The 16,869-nt window shown below is 41.9% G+C and overlaps 1 protein-coding gene across 1 annotated transcript; it reads left to right on the forward strand.

The window, feature by feature from the left end:
• Window positions 1-297: 297 nt before the first annotated feature.
• fra10ac1 (FRA10A associated CGG repeat 1) lies at window positions 298-15,548 on the forward strand. Its single transcript, XM_036550994.1, has 14 exons — window positions 298-805; window positions 2,608-2,684; window positions 3,648-3,743; window positions 3,838-3,883; window positions 5,053-5,129; window positions 5,688-5,771; window positions 6,294-6,378; window positions 6,645-6,690; window positions 12,638-12,751; window positions 13,125-13,167; window positions 13,275-13,387; window positions 14,091-14,138; window positions 15,116-15,200; window positions 15,334-15,548. The coding sequence occupies exons 1-14, from the start codon at window positions 758-760 to the stop codon at window positions 15,374-15,376; spliced, it is 1,005 nt and encodes a 334-aa protein (XP_036406887.1). The 5' UTR covers window positions 298-757; the 3' UTR covers window positions 15,377-15,548.
• Window positions 15,549-16,869: the final 1,321 nt, after the last annotated feature.

The raw sequence follows: 16,869 nt of genomic DNA on the forward strand, positions 1-16,869 counted from the left end.
GTGTTTAATGGTCCGCCTTTGTTTAGTTCCAAGGGAGATTTACCCCATCAAAATCTGAATAACAGTGAAGTTTTGTCTGACGCTGGAAAGTCTGCAGAACGCCCCCGCCACCCACCCGTTTTTTTCTTTCTTTTAAAGGCCAATTCAGTTACTTAACAGAATAAATGACCTGTTGTTCAACTTTGGCTAAAAGGAATCTATGAAATTTCTGTTTTTGTCTCGACCGTGTTCATGGCAGAGGCATAAAACAGTTGAGTAATTGTAAGATCTTGTCTCTTGTCTTCTCTGAACATATTTTCCATGTAAAGTAAAAACTATGATGTCTGCGATGTTTGAGATGTTCTGGCTAGCCAATTGTACATTATAATTTCATATGCCTATTATTTGATGGAGGGCATCTCAGTCGAACTTGTAAGCCTATTATTATTAACCTATGTACACATATCGATTAAAGGTTGTCTAGCTCCACCAGGATCAGGGAAACACTATACGCTTTACATTGCTTAATTGGAAAATAGCCTTTCAGGGAAAAGGCTGCTTACGTTGCGTCATGAGTATTTATCACTTGTAGCTATTGTGTCAACTACAGTAAAAAGGAATCATTGTGGTGGCTATAACATTTTTATTTATTTACTTACCTATTTATTTACTTTATAATTTAACTTCAAAAGCCAATAAGTCATTCACCCACGCTCAGCGCAAATATATTAACATTTACCGACGCATATGACGCCATCAATCCGCGCTGCTTTCTAATATGAAAACAACAAGAGCCATGGATGAGAGTGGGCTCAATCTCGTTAAGGTAGCTTGCATTCCCGATGCATGATATCGCTGCTCTTGTAGAAATAAAACACTATAGAACTAAAAAGTATTTGATGGTAGTATTTGTTCTCTTGCGTTTTGTGACAATTGTGTAGTTGCTTGCTAGTTTCCTTCATAGCTTAGGCCGAGCCAATGTTAACTGACTACCTATGCTACCTTAATGTAGTGAGTTAGCATGAGAGGTTTTGTCAGTGTAGGCTAACGATAACTGACTAGCTTCCTACCCAGTGCTTGGCAATATGTGAATTAGTTAGCTGTAACTTTAGGCGCTAGGTATTACAATGTAGGGGTGGCTAATTAAGTATTATCTGGTATCTCACTGACAACTGTTAGCGAGCTTACAGTCAAAATTTTGTTAGCTAACGGGGAATGCTGCACATCCCCGAATATCTGCGTTTAATTTATGAATTAATGCTTCCAAAAATAAATACCTAACGTTGTATATTTTATAACTTTAGTGGTGGGTATTTTAGTGTGCACTCCGGAAGTTGCTTTCTGTATGACTGGATGTCTAATAGACAACGCATTAAGCTTTAGCTATATGCTACTAGGTAACCACGCTGTAGTAACCTCGGATGCACAGATTTAACGTCCTCGCTATGATTGTCCAAAACAAGGCTTTGAACAATAAAATTTGGGACTGGGGAAAAACATCACTATTCCCGAATCATATCCGACAGTTACATAGATTGTAGCAACATAAGCATTACATTAGTTCATTGAACTTTTAAGAAAGCCTGTTAGTGTTTATTATACTTCCTTGGTAATTGCTTTCAATTTTCTGTCAGTGTTTAGTTGAAACCTCCATTTATGTAAAGTATGCGAAAGAAACGCGTAGTTCTTTTAATGTCCAAACATTTTTTCAATCGCCGATCATAATACTAGCTAAAACAATCAGGAACAGAATAAATAAAAATTCATCCTATGATTCAGGTGAAACTCATTTGGGGCACTGTGTGTGCCCGTTGTGTTTCTTGAACGTCTTGAATCAAAATTTTAAAAAGTTCAACAAACTATACTTTCTATTATTGGCAGTAGTAGTGGTTGGTTTGTATTATGATTAATAATAACTGTAGAGTGGAGAGATTCTGCAGCCATATTAGGGCTCTGTCATGACCTTCACATTATGCAGTCAGCATCATGGTAACCCTGAAAGTCTAGGGTTGCATTTCCCCCACTGTGCTGAAGTGGGGTTTTTAAAGCTGGCCAGTCCTTGAGTCGCCTATGCAGATGACTAAGCTCTTCCTCATTCCTAGCTTGTTATTTTCCATGTTTGTTGTTATTTCAAGGGTAGAGGCCATTATAGAATAATTGAGTTTTGCTGTTATTGTTTATTTTAAATTATCAGTTGATTAACTTATTTTAAAATTAGGCATTAATATTAGAAGTGATGATTTCAACAATTATTTTGCTTGTGCTATCGGTGATTTTTATAATGTAAGGTAAAGTTTGATGAGAAATTAACTGAGATGAGAATGTTAATAGTCTGAATAGCCGTGTGGTCCTGAGTAATGAATTGTGACAATACATTTTAAGAAATTGCAGATTCACAGTCCACCTCCAACAGCCATATCTCTAATGGATTGGCAGGACTATAGTTGTTGTTAATGATGTCTGTCATGAGCTTTGGTGTATAAACTTTAATGTAGCTCATTAGTGACACAGGCAGCCTTAATAAGTAATGTTTTTCCTTGTATGTGAACATGATTGATACTTATCATGGCAAACATCAGTGGGTGTGGGTGCTGAGACCATGACCTAACACTGTGAAATGTCTTCCAGGTGCATGGAGGTGGAGGGTACGACTCAGACTTCAGTGACGATGACAGCCATGAAGGGGCATCTCATGGAGAGAAGAGGTGCTGGCGAACTGATGTGGCTATTTAATCCTGTTGCTTTGAGACTACTAGGCTAATTTAAGCAAGTCTGTGTCTTTTTCTGCTTATTGATCGATTTGACAACTTGACAGAATCACAATCTGAAAAATTCTGAACACTCAAAAAATAAATTATCATCTAAATGACTTATTTCCATTGTGGGCATCCTTGTGTAGCATTTTGACTTTGGCTGTCACAGAGATCAAGGAATAATGATGTACAAATAACAAAAATGATCATTTACTTCAATTAATTTGTCAAAGGTCATTGACCAGCCAGAACTACCTCACTAGATGACATTTGGAGCAGTTGCTTGTCAGGATAGACAGGTTTATTTAGGGGAAGTCTATTGAAGATTGAAAAAAAAGAGAATGTGTTTAGCAGAGGACAATTGAGGTGTGTTATTGATGCAGCTATATGCATACTACCAGCACATCTCTATACAGTACTCTCAGTCATATCTTATTAGAGGCCCTGTGGTGCCTGCTTTGGCAGCGTGTTTTGCTGTCTGTGGTGGGTTCTGCTATGAAGGCCCAAGAATCTGCAGACATCACAATGGAGTCTGATCTGATTTAATGGGTAACTGGAAACTCAAGATTAATATGTGCTCTTGTTCAACCTGTAAGTGTTGGGGGAACCACTTCATTTTGCAAGGTAATCATATCCAATACAGAAATTCCCTGAGAAGCCTAATGCATTTATCGTGTATCTGGATGTGCTTTGTGATGGGATGCCTGGTCATCACTTTGCCAATGCAACTACAGCCCATAATATGCAGTACTGTACATTATCACCCCTGTCAAGGTGTGAGTACAGCTCAGTTTGTAACCTACTGTGACCCTGACACAATATTCTGCTTACGTCAGTGTTCATCCTAAATATGTAATTTTGCACTGCAGTAATCAGGGATAAAATGTTTGTCTGTTTCGTGTCTCTTTTTTCCAGGAAACACAGTGATGACTCGTTGCTACGAAAGCCCTTTCAGAAGGAGAAGCGCTCAAAAGTGGCCCACAGGAATGTTGCTGCAGAGGAGTGGGACAGGTGGGAGGAGTCTCCTCTGCCCAGAGGCAGAAAGGCTGACAGTAAACACTGTTGCCATGGGTGCAGTCATGACGTGTGCTGTCATCTTTTATAGGGAAGAAGCCCGAAACAGACGCCATCACCTGATTTCAATGAATGCTGTATCCTTCCAAGGTCAATGATTCACTCAGGAAAATACGAGAGATGAGCACAATTCAGTCTTCAGAAATGGTTGCTGTTTTGAGCTAGGTCATTTAAAGGGAGTTCAGTCTTGTAAGTAGTTGATACATCCATAAAAGTTGCACTGGGCAGGAGGGCACCATGTTTTAAGTTTCTAAAAATGGAAGTTTTTGCTTAGTGATAACTTGTAGTTCAGTGTGGACAATATTGCTGTGTGTGCAGCTTCAGTTCTGGAGGGCTGGAGTCCTGCAGATTTTAGTTGCCTTTAATTAGCACCTAATTTACACTTGCAGTACCACATGAGTTTTCAGCCTAATAAGGTCTTCAGTGAAACAGTTTATGCCTGAGATGTAATGCAAACTTGGGCTTAAATAGCCAGACCCAACGAGACTGATGGTAACTACAATCCCTGTAATAATTTATACTGATATCTACTCTTAGTAATAAGAAATTTTGGTAGTATGTATATAAAAATAACTTCACAGCTCCATCTTGAGAAATGGAAGTAGGCTACTGTTTTCGTTAAACATTAATGTACTGACATGTACCGTAGTGAGCTCTGAATGAATATTCTGCTTACCCAGTAGGGCTGTTTCAGAAATAAGTTGGTGGCAGCAGTCTCACTCAGGTATAAGAAGTCCTATTGATTGATACATTATATATTGTGGCCTATATTATTTTCTGCCACAAACAGCCTCTTCCCACTTCTCTAAGGTTGACATTCAGTGTTTCTGCAAACGCAAGCACATTTGAAGGTTCCAGAATAGTTGTCTATGCATTGCAAATCCTTACTGTTTTCATTACATGAAAGTCAAGCAGCTATGTACACTGATTTCACACCCTGCAGTGGCGGCCCTGCAATGGTAGTGCCCTATTTTGGCAGAAGTTTTAAATTTTACTGTATTCAGTATCTGGTGCACATGGTCACCTGTATTCCAATTGTAAAAGAGTGGGGCCACAGGGACTCCTGCAGTGGAGAAAGGTTGCCTGTCTAGTGATAGATGTTTCTGTGGCAATGACCAGTTTGTTCCTGGTAGGGTATGGAAGTCTTTGCAAAAGACACAAATTTCACCATTTGATAACGTCACACTAAAGCTCGTAAAACTGTTTTCTGTTGTGTTGTTTGTCTCCTTAACTTTGTTATTTGAAGTTTGACAGACACAAGAAGTTTGTCAGTGATTATATATTGTATTATGGTGGGAAACTGGAGGATTTCAAACGTTCAGCGTGAGTGATTTTTTTTTTGTGATTGCGTTTTTGTTTTTTTCATTGATTAATTTTGCTCTTTATGAAAAGTATTCCAATTATAGGAATCCTCAGATAAATTTTTATCTGGTTTCTCAAAGGGCTTTTTCCATGTATTGATAAATTTCCCTAAGTTGCCTTATGAAGACTGAATCATCTGTACAGGGACTGAAACTGTTAGAGAGCTGAAGGTAGCTAATTAGAAATCAAATCCAGCTCACTTTCATGAACAATCTCATAAAACTCTCATATGGAGCATTAAAAACTTTAGAGCAATTTTAGTAGTACCTCCAATATATCTTAGCCTAACCATATTACCTTTCTCATATTAATTAGCTTAGCTTGAAAGAACCCCATAGATTCTCAAAATAATGGACTGACCTCTCTGTGTGGCTAAAATAAGAAATACTGAATTCTGAAAGTCGTTTCCATTTCTTTAAATACAGTACTGACAGAACGAGTCAATATGAGCGTCAAAGACATAGCGGAGAAATGTCGGCCTATTTAAACCATCTGTATATATTTTCATTTGTATTTTAGGCGCAATGATAAGTCAGACCTTGATGTTGTGAGGGAAAACCATCGATTCCTGTGGCGAGAGGAGGATGAGGAAGAAATGACATGGTAAAATGCAGTTTCATTCACAGACTCGTAGAGCATGCCTATCTAAATAGAGTTGTCTTGATGTGAGCAAAAGTCTGTATTACCGTTTTTCAAATCAAACAGTTACATTGATTCCTGTCTCCTGTTTGGAGAATTGCTGACATTGCAGCACTCAGATACCTGTGCTTTCCTGTTGCAGCCTTTTTCGTGAGGAGCATTAAAGTGGATTTTCAAGTGTTTGAAAGCTACTGTGTGCTTGTCGCATATAGAGTCAGCAGTTATATAGCAGTATGATTTTATTGCACTAGATAGTCTTGATAAAGTAGGCTAGTCATTCATTTAATGCTTCTCTCAGTCAATCCATAGAAGAGCCAATCTGTGTGCATTAAGATACACTCTTTAAATAATGCATACTGTTTTGCTCCAAGCCTGTGGATGAATGTAGACTGCACAAGTGTTGTCTTGGTTTAAATCTGCTCTGTGTTTGTTTGTTTGAAAGATGATAAATCTTTTTGATGATGATCTTTTTCTTTTTCTCACCAGGGAGAAGGAGCTTGCTAAAAAGTATTACGATAAGCTCTTTAAAGAATACTGTATAGCTGACCTAAGTAGATACAAAGAAAATAAGGTAGGTACCATGTCTGTGTTTTTGGTGTTTTCATCAGTAGGTAATTTTACATCTGAGTTTATTGTGACCTTTTATTCTAGAACAGGTGTTAGGAGGAGTTTCAGCCTACATTATTAACATGATACAATTTCAGAATGTTTTGTATAGTAGTAAAAACAAATGTGTAATTTCTGCACAGAAGTTCTGTTTATTTTGAGCCCTGGCATTTCCTGTATTTCAGTTAGAAATGTCATACTCCTTCAACCAGTTTCTGTTTTTCCCAACAGTTTGGGTTCAGATGGAGAGTTGAAAATGAAGTCATTTCAGGAAAAGGTAAAAAAAACTTTTGTATTAATTCAGAAACACTGCATTCACGCTTATTGTTAACTCATACTACAAGCATACATATACCCCTTTTGAATGTTCTCTAGGGGTCTTATGCAAAGCTCAGAGCATTAGTGCAAGTTACATCTTCAGGAAACAATGTTAAAAAGTGATCAGTATATAGCACCAGCACCAGAGACATATTGCAAAACAGGATTAGAAACATGCCAAATATGTCATGGAGAGAATGCTCCACAGCAGCACACTGAAGTGTCCATGCATACAAGGGGACAGGGAGGGCGGCTGATAGCAGTTCGAAATGGATATGGACAATGAGTAACACACTGAGTACCAAAATGAATTGAAACACATGATTAGTTTTAGATATTCAGTAGATATACAGTGTTACATACTACAAACAACCATCTTACAGAACAAAAAGGCAGTTGTTTGAGTTGTTGCCACTAGATGGTGCTCTAGATTTGGACGTGGATACATACGCCTTGCTAGGTGAACAGGAATGTTAAACATTAATCCACATTTGTTAATTGCATATCACAAACATAATAATCATTTCAGTAAAGAAGGTAGTCATTCCTGTGGGGTAAAAAAGCAGCTGTTTTCAGCTTGCATCTTTAGCGCTTTTGTGATTTCAGCATACCGAGCAGTTCTGATGTGTTCGATCCCAGTTTGTTTATTGTTACCCTAGGTGGATAATAATATCTATATATTGTAATATTACAAATAATACAAAAAAAAATGTAAACTGTTGTTGGTTTTCACAGTAGACAGTCATGAGATCAACACACATTAGTAATTATGTGTGTAAGAACATCCACCTCCAGTCACTGGATGTAAAAACAAACCTCATTACAGTGTAGCTCCAAACAGGTACGCTGGTTCAGTAAGGCCATTCTGCATAATTTACTCGCACTGCATGGACCATGCAAATGTGCTGTCCAAGACTGTGCAGTCCTAACCCTCCATTTACGAGGATAAGGCACAGTGGGAGAGAGTCTGATTTCTCACAATAGATCTTTAACACACAGACCTACAGATGGTCACACGTTGGCTGGGTTTTATTTTTAGTCAGATGAGACCGATTGAAGGAAGTGAGTGAGATTTATCTGCGGTGTGCACGTAACAGGGTCAAACGGTATCTTTTGTTCTTTTTGCCAGAATCGATTTTAATGATTGATGTTACCTGAGGTTTATATGCTACTTGTGTGCAACAGTAAATGAGAGGTACCAATTGGGTTTATTCTTCAGCATCTATGTCATTAATGTAAATTCATTGCACATGAACAAAAAAAACAATAAAAAAAATTTCCTCACTTCTGCCACTTTTTGTACCCGATTACTGAATGGTAAAACTCTGTTAAGAGGAGAGATCCAAATTGTCTAAGTAAGTTTTGCACATTCTTTCGTAATTTATTCTGCAGTGTCTTAAAATAATAATAATATTGATATGTAAAGCAACTACTATTCCTGCATTGTTTTCTGTTACTTAAACAGCCTTTTCTTTTCCATTCCATTGTCTGACCTGCAAGAAAACATTAAGGTCGTTCAAGTGAAAGTAACGCAGCACTGCCAAAAATAAGCATTTCATTTACTTTGCTGTGGTGAAGTCCTCGACTGGAATATAGGGTACATTGGATCACAGAGGAGAAAGGTTTCATATGGTGGTGATGGATGATTAGCAGTAAAATGGCCGCCATTGGGCCCGGCTGTCAGTCCCAACGCTGTGCGCTGGGCGGGGATGTCAGATTGATGGCGCGTCCTGTGGGCCTGACCGAGGTGAGCGCGTGGGAGGGTGGGACCGGGACTCCGCAGCCTCTGTAGAGAGAGCGAGCGGTACCACCTTGTCCCATGTTCCCCCCGCCGCCTCCTAATGCTCTTAAAGCCGCGTTTAGCCCTGGGGCCGCTGTTCTTGTGTCTGCCGAGCCCCTCCCACCCTCCCTTCCCCCTGTCTGAGCTGCAGCCCTGGCACACCACCTGTCACTCCGCATCTCCTGCGCTTCCCGCTCCGGGCTTAGCAGGGGACATCCCTGTCCACCCTCCGCGGCCTGATCTGCTTGTGACGTGGCTCGCCGAAGCTCCCCCGGGCCGCGGGCCAAACGCGAACTTTTACCCGTCCCCTGGTAGAAACCGACCATAAGAGCGGGCGGCGGCTGCGGTGCTCTTCTTGCGTTGGCTGAAGCCCCCCCCCCCCCCCCCCCCCCCGTTCCCGATTTATAATTACTGACTGGGTTAATCGATAGGTTGCTGTTTATTCGGTCCTGAACTTGGAACATAAGGTTCCGGTGATCAGGGACAGCTGCGCTTCTTTTGACTGGTTTACCTTTTGCAGATGATCACAGTTGATGAATCTGTGTGCCAAGCTGTAATGCTTGTAGGCAGTGTTTTTACATTATTGCTTGAGTGCTCTGATATGCCCTGATAACCGAGAAGGCTTAGGTAGAGATGCAGCCTAACCACTACAACAGTTTGTGATGAAACTTTTTGAAAGGAATTTAAGCCAGTTCTACTTTCTTCCGTATTTATGCATCATCAGGGCTTTGGTAGTTCGCAGATGATAGGTTTTTCCCGACTTCGTTTAGAATTAAGGACAGAGCGTCACAGCGGGAAGGTTGAGTCCAGGCCTTAGAGGGCTCTCCCCCGAACATGTTTCGTCAGTAATCTTAAGACGCCGCAGTCAGATCAGCCCGCAGTAACTACTTGAAAAGGCCATTCGGGTGTTCCAAGATCGCGGAGACCACAGGGTGAAATACGTCAGCAGCAACAAGGGATCACTTGGGAGCAAAACTTAAATCCAAGTCTGCAGCATGAGGTTGAGCCAGCGCCAAGTCACACTTTCTCCAGATCCAGATGAGATGTTAATTGGATGTTAAATGTCAAGTCTTTTCTCCCCCCCTCCCCCACCTCTCTCTCTCTCTCTCTGGTTTACAATGATCAGCAATGAGAACTCTCCTAATGAGCAGAACACTCTGCTGACCCAGACACTTCACAGCCATGCTAGATATTTACCAAGCAGAAATGTCGCCTCGGGTAAAGAAGTTGGCGTTAAGAAAGCATTTATTCCTAATCTTTTAAGGCAGGAGAGTCTTCTAAGGCAGATCATAGTACATGGAGTGATCTGTAAACCTTTTCAGCAAGACAAAATGACAGTGATTTTTCCTGTAAGTACAATAATATTGTGAGAGTGCCAGTTTGAATTTAGAAGGTGAGTTTCAAGGTTTGTGTATCAGTTTTTTGGAAATGAAAATACGCAGTTTTCTTGTGACCACTGCTCTGCCTTCCAGGTAGACTGCCCAGTTTTGCCCAATGTGGTTGCATAAGGAGGCCGCTTTGTCTAATGACCCTCAGTGGGCACACTGGAAGCAGGAACAGATAGCCCCCTATTGGCAACTTCACACAGAATTGGTATTTTTTTGTCTGTTGTTAATTAATTAATCAGTAATCATTAGTCATTCATTTATATTAGTCATAAATTCCAACAATAATGCCACATTATGCTGTAGCTATCCTATTAGTATTCTCCCTGGCTTGTGCTCCCTTGGAGTTTGTGCATCTCACTGAGTAAACATTCCACATCAATGACACTGAGCAGTTTATTTTATCGCCTATTCATTTTCACAGTTATTAATTTTGGAAACATTTATAATTAAATCTGTCTTTAATTGCAAGTCCAAGTCCAAGGTCAAGACCAAGACCAAGTCCAGGTCCAAGCGCAAGGCTAGTGGCAAGTCATGAAAATCGTGACTTGAGTCTTGGTCCTGGACTTGAGTACAACACTATCATTTACAATAAATCATTATACGTTGCTTAGTAGTATTCATCATATCTGTCATATATCAGCACTATTTTTCAGTGTCGGTCATTGTTTTGAGAAATTATTTTTATTTAGTCAAACAGAGCCCTAAACTTTACTGGAAATACTTCTTATTGGGTCTGTTCTCAATCCTTAACTGTTATTAGCAACTATAGGGCTGTTTTGTTTTGATTTCGATTTTTATCAGAATTGGAACAGCTTTCATTTCCCTCCATTAAGTGGTCTTTGTCCATAGGGCATCAGTCACAGAGAGCTTGACACATGTAGCCTGAGGTGGATCCATTTTGTTCAAAGGTCACAGAAAGGCAAACTGTTTGCGTGTTTTACAAACATTCTGCAGTGACCTTCTGGAGGTAATCTGTTTGGTTTTAGTGCGCCAGTTAACTAACGTTCAACAAACTACAGCTTCTTTAGTGGTTTTTGGTTTTTAGCTCAGATGCACTGTGGCAGAAGTGCTGTGTGTGTGTGCTAGTGGTTTCAGGTCAGTATTACGAAACAGTTAAGGAGACAAATAAAGATACTGTTCAATTCCACTGAGGCTTTTACCAGACAGGCCTAGACGCCTCAGTAAAATGAGTTTTCCAAGAAAGAGATGCCTGAAGACATCTCAGCATTTCATAAACATTCAGCTCCTTCCAAATCGCTACATCTGTGCCAGTTTCTCTATATGAAGATAGCATCTCCAACAAAGGGGTAGCGCTATGCTGCTGTCAGGGATTTGACTGCTGCGTCCCAGGGTGACCACCAGATGACCTCATAACTTCCTGTGTTCCATGTCTCATTTAGTCAGTGTCCTCCACCTGTGTTAGTTATTAGTTTTGTCTATGTTTTGTTATTTAAGACATGCTCTACGTCCACCTATTTGCTCAGTCTTGGGTTGCCATGCTTGTTGTGCGTGAATTCTTGTACCCAGCCGGTTTTTACCTGCTCTCGAGTCCTCTGTAAAGGAAACGGTATTTTCTTTGAACCAAGTGTATTGGTGTCCTGAGTCATCTCTGTGCTTGGATTTGCCCTGCTCCGTTGTTATAGCAGCAGGGTTGGCAGGTCACAATCACTTGATTTTTGTGTGAAAAAAAGCTACCATGAATCCTCCCAGTGAACAGGCAACCTCTTCTGAAAGTGTTTTCAAATAAAACCTCATTTGCATTTCTGTCCTTCATTTTCATTTTTATGTCAGTGTGACCTAGACCTTTATCAGTTTTGATGTGCTGGTACAGTGACCATCCCTCTCACAGCCACCCTTCCGAATGCATCCAAGGGGGGTAGCTGATGATAACTGAGTGACTAACGTTTGTAAGCCAGGCTTATTTGCTTGGCCTCATCTGTCACAAATGTTGCCCAGAGTAAACAGCACACGTGCAGTTAACTATGTTGTAACACATGAGGGTGCAGTCAAAAAGAAAAGAAAGTTGGGAAAACAGAGGGAAATCAGCTGTAATAATGGGGGGTCGTTTGGCACACGTGGAGAGATTGGGGGGGGGGGGGGGGGGGGGGGGTGCTGTAATCGCACTGTCCGAGCGGCCGAGAGTCACGAGGATCCCCACCGTGTGGCCTGATGGCTGGGGGGACGCCCTGGCAGAGCCGCGTCGCCCGTGACGCACTTCTCCCCGCCCGAGGGGATCGGGCCATATGCGTCGCTGGCACACGCGTGCGCCATTAAGCCTGGATTTAAGCCCGTGCGGTAGCAGCAGCTGGAGGGGTCAGGGCAGGGCAGGACCTGGAAGCAGCAGTGGGCAGCAGCAGCTGAGGGGGGCCCATGAGTGATCCCTCCTGGTGGCCTGGTGCCCCTCTGTGTGTGTGTGTGTGTGTGTGTGTGTGTGTGTGCGCGCGTGTGTGTGTGTGCGCGCGGGTGCGTGTGTGTGTGTGCGTGTGCGTGCGTGTGTGCATGTGCGTGCGTGTGTGTGCGCGTGTACATGTACATATGTGCATGCATGTGCACAGGTTTGTTCTGTATCTCGCAGAACTTCCTGTTGGCCCGTCCAGTCAGAAGTTCACGGGCAGCATTACCCTTCTCACCTCCGTCATCTTCACACCGCCTCTCCGCGAGACCTGCTCTTCTCTCTTACGCAAGCACAGCTGCGCCCTCAGACACCGCGCGTTACATTCACGGCATCTGCGTTGCAGGCCAGTTCTCCTGTGGGAGCAAGCGCTGCGAGACACAGGAAGGCCTGAAGAGCTGGGAGGTGAATTTCGCCTACGTGGAGCAGGGGGAGAAGAGGAACGCCCTGGTCAAACTGAGTAAGTGCCTTGTTGACAGTGCTGCTAAGCCTGCCGCCGCTAATCTGCGCTCCGATCCCATCTTGGCACAGTCCCAATTAGCGTGGCCTTGAGAATATGGCTGCTTTTTAAATCAGCAGTTTTAAAAGGGTTTATTGTTGCTCACATTGCTACACCTCCGACAAAATGTTGACTTACAGAAAAACTAGAAAAACTGTTCTTGCGTTTTGGTTTTGTTTTAGCTAAAAATGGGTTCAGGTTTCATCAGTATGTCTTATCCATCTTTAATAAGTTTTAAAAGTTTTTAAACTTGTCCATGTTTTTCCTGTGACATTACTCTGTCCACCATTACTGCATGTCTTTGTCAGCATTGCTAACCAAGTGTACATTTTAGGACTTTGCCCCGAGTGTTCCTACAAACTGAACTATCATCACAAGTAAGGATATTTTCTTCACATTTCATGGGTCGATAGATATTCTTCTGTGTTTCCTAAATACAAGAACTGCCCAGCTGTCATTTCAAATTGCTGTTGGTTCTCTCCAGGAGGAAGGAGGTCAAAACTAAGAGAAAACGACGGACAGACGAAAACGAAGATGAGCAGCTATCGAGGAAAACCAAGAAGCCTCGCCATAAGAAAGCCAAACGCAGGCGGGAAGGCAAGCAGCCTATGTCATCGCCACACATGTCTGTATGCTGTAGAGTTGAAAACCAATCAATGACTTGCATCACTGAGTGCTGACACAAAGCAGTGGTGGTGTTTGATTGGTTCCAATTAATATTTATATACTAGGGTCAAAAATCAATTAGAGCTTTTTCGTGGAAAAAGAAGAGCCGCTTTTCATGGAACTAGAGGAACAGTTTTTCGTGGAATAGCTGGCATCTGAAGCGATACTTTCCAAGAATGGCATACCTGTGCATGTCTGCACAGAGCTATGGCATTTGTGAACGTGACGGCCAGGTTGTTTCACAAGAGTTTTTCTACTGTTTCTTCTTCAGTCCATTAGAGGTGCTGAAATGGAGGCATTTAAATACAAGAAAGGGTTTCTTGTTCTCAGTACAGCTCAGGTAAAAGGAGTAATTGAAACAATGCAGATATGCAGAACCCACTGAAGATGTTTTATGCCTTGAACATGGATTCATGGTGAAATGTGTTCTTTAGTGTTTTATGTGTGGCAGTCATTGTGTCAAGAATGTTTTCTGTACATGTGAGTTTACTTACAGAATAGAGCAGAACAGGATGACCGCTTGTAGTCCCCTTAGGGGACGTTTGAGCTCCTTCAACTGCAAACAGGTGTTTTCAGCTGTCTTTCTCTGGTTTCTCTGAGTGCAACTGATCCCTGTCCGTCTCCCTCTCAACAGGGCAGTCCTCTCCTGTGAGCACAGATGGCTCCAGTGAGTCTGACACAGGTATGTGTTCACTCATCCAAGATTTGTGTCAAACACAGTTGCTCCTCTGGCACGTTATGCAATGACACCGTGTTTAACATCTCAGTGACATAACAATTCAGAATCTTAGGTGCTGCACTTTTATTCGATCGGATGTCTGAATCCCAAACGCTGGCACACCGCACAGTGCTGGAGATTGACAGTCCATTATAGCAGGGCGACATTGTGGGTTACTGTGACCTCCCTACTTACAGTTGCTCATTCTGTCTACTGTACAGTCATCTGTTGGCTGCACAGATTATGTAACATTACAGTATTTGCTTAGCAGATGCCCTTATCTGGAGTGCCTTACATGACTTGCATATTACCAGTCTATGGCGGCAGTGTAGCATAGTGGTTAAGGAGCAGGACTCGTAACCGAAAGGTTGCCGGTTCAATCCCCGCTGGGACACTGCTGCTGTACCCTTGGGCAAGGTACTTAACCCACAGTTGCCTCAGTAAATATCCAGCTGTGTAAATGGATAACATTGTAAAGAACTGTAACCTATGTAAGTCGCTTTGGATAAAAGCGTCTGCCAAATGAATAAATGTAAATGTAAATGTATACAGTTGGATGTTTCACTGAAGCAAGTCAGCTTTAGGTTCCTGGCTGAAGGGTACAAGAGCAGTGCTCCACCTGTGAACAGAAGAAGCAGTATTTGCTTTATAAGTCCTAATCCTTACCACCACACTCCATTGCTGCCAGTAATACTATAGTGGTTATTTCATCTTTCATTCCTGGCTTGTGTTTAAAGACATAGGATATTAAGAGAGCTTGCATGACTTCCTCTGACCTCACCTGCTGACATAGGAATCATGTCCAGAATTCAGAGGGATTGTCTGGCCTTTCCTAGAGTACACAGAGCTCTTCATTCCAAGAATGTAAAGAACCTTAGAGCACTAGGAAGTGAGCGTGTCTGTGAGTGGGATTAACAAGGACCCTCTGACTCCCACCACAGGCCAAGAGTCTGATAAGGACACAGAGGGACCCTCTGAAGGAGACCACTGGAAAGGCCCTGCCCCTTGCGTGGAGGAGAAGTCCAGGTGAGGCTGAGGTTGGGTTGTGGAGACCTCAGATATGCTGCTCTTTAGAGTTCACGGAAATTACCGTCTGTCACTTGGAATAGAGATTTTCACAATGCGTGCGTTTAACTGTGCGTTTATCTTTGTCCCCTAGGGAAGAGGAGTTTGACGAATACTTCGAGGACATGTTTCTTTGACCAGCCTGAAATGCACAAAGTATGTTGGCAGCTAAAGCCAGGAGCAGACATCAGTACAGAGACCACCATTCTTGCCTCTTCAACAATATCACTCAGAACATGGCTGCAAAAGCTCAGTGTATCAAACATGTCGGAATTTACTTGTTTACATGAATTTAATAAAAATGTCCCTGCGCTGATTTGATGTCTGGCTTGGTTTTCTGCTTCCCCTCTCCAGACTTGTTGCTTAAAGTTTAGTTAAGTTTAACGGTGTCTCTTCATTTCTCTGCAGACAGACAGACTGTATTCAGCTCCCTGGACAACAGATCCACATGACCAAGGAGCTAGACATCAATTAAATCATAATGATAAAATGGCTATCAGGTCAAATTTTCCAGTTGTCATTTCCAAGTGGAAGTGTGCTTGACAGCTTGTGAACTGGACAGTGCATGTATCAGCCATTCATAACGGCCTCCTGCTAACATTTTCTGACTAAAGTGAGTTCTTTGTTAGCCGTAAGTGACTGTACAGCCCCTGAAGGGTTCAGAGACTTCACTGCAGGCACACAGTTTGCCTATGCACTTGTTGGAATGAAGGCAGGAATTCAGCCATACAGCATAGTGGCTCACTGACCGGGAACAGAAGTGCTGTTCAGTGAGGAGACCCCCGAGCAGAAATGTGCTTGTGCCTCTATGGCTGTCCGTTATCCTGATCTTCTTTGCCGCAGCTAATCCAGCTTTATAAAGTAATCCCCAGCATGGCACGGAGGCCATGAGAACGAATGTGTGTATTCTTAGCGGTCTCCTTATAACCCTCTGCGGCTGAGTAATGGACAACCTGTGCATATGTGTGTGTGTGTGTGTGTGTGTGTGTGTGTGTGTGTTACTATCCGTGTGAAGGAAGCAAGAACGAAGCTTGTTCAGATTTGAGCTTTGTGTTGATGAAGAGCAGGTGGTACACTGTGGAAGAATGGCTCAGATAAAACCTTCAGAACTTTGTAATGGCTTTATTGGTTTCCAGTTTTTTATTCGTTATCACACAAACACACAGCCATATTTAAGATATCAGGCTAAGCTCTTTTAATGTCAACATTAGTTTTATTAAACACACTTTTTTATGACCTGTACACATACGCATATATGCATGCATATGTACATATATTTATATATGTTATGTACATGAACACTTTAAATTCACAGCTGAACGATAAACTTAAACAAGATTAACTCCTCTCCCCTTCCTGTTTTCTTACTCTTAATCTAATTGTAGAGTCCTGATACAAGGTGTCTCAAGTGCAAATCTAGGAAAAGCCATTACTAGTTCCTAGAGCACATGTAAAGTCATTTTAGGCTACTGAAGCCAGTCTTATAGGATTAATGCTCCTTATAGATGAACTGTAGGTTAAATGAGAGGGGACATTTTAAAATGGCAGAGCTTTCCATGGAAGTATGGAAGGTCTGAGAAAGTGAAATCATGTCTCTTAAAATGACAGTGATAACCCAGATAAATGATCT

This window comes from Megalops cyprinoides, chromosome 1 (genome assembly GCF_013368585.1).
Source record: "Megalops cyprinoides isolate fMegCyp1 chromosome 1, fMegCyp1.pri, whole genome shotgun sequence".
In the NCBI taxonomy this organism is placed as follows: Eukaryota; Metazoa; Chordata; class Actinopteri; order Elopiformes; family Megalopidae; genus Megalops; species Megalops cyprinoides.

Coding starts and splice junctions, on each gene's coding strand:
- fra10ac1 (XM_036550994.1), top strand. CDS start 758: ATGAAAACAACAAGAGCCATGGATGAGAGTGGGCTCAATCTCGTTAAG. Junction 3,744..3,837: donor GCTGCAGAGGAGTGGGACAG/GTGGGAGGAGTC, acceptor CATCTTTTATAG/GGAAGAAGCCCGAAACAGAC. Junction 12,752..13,124: donor GAACGCCCTGGTCAAACTGA/GTAAGTGCCTTG, acceptor TGTACATTTTAG/GACTTTGCCCCGAGTGTTCC.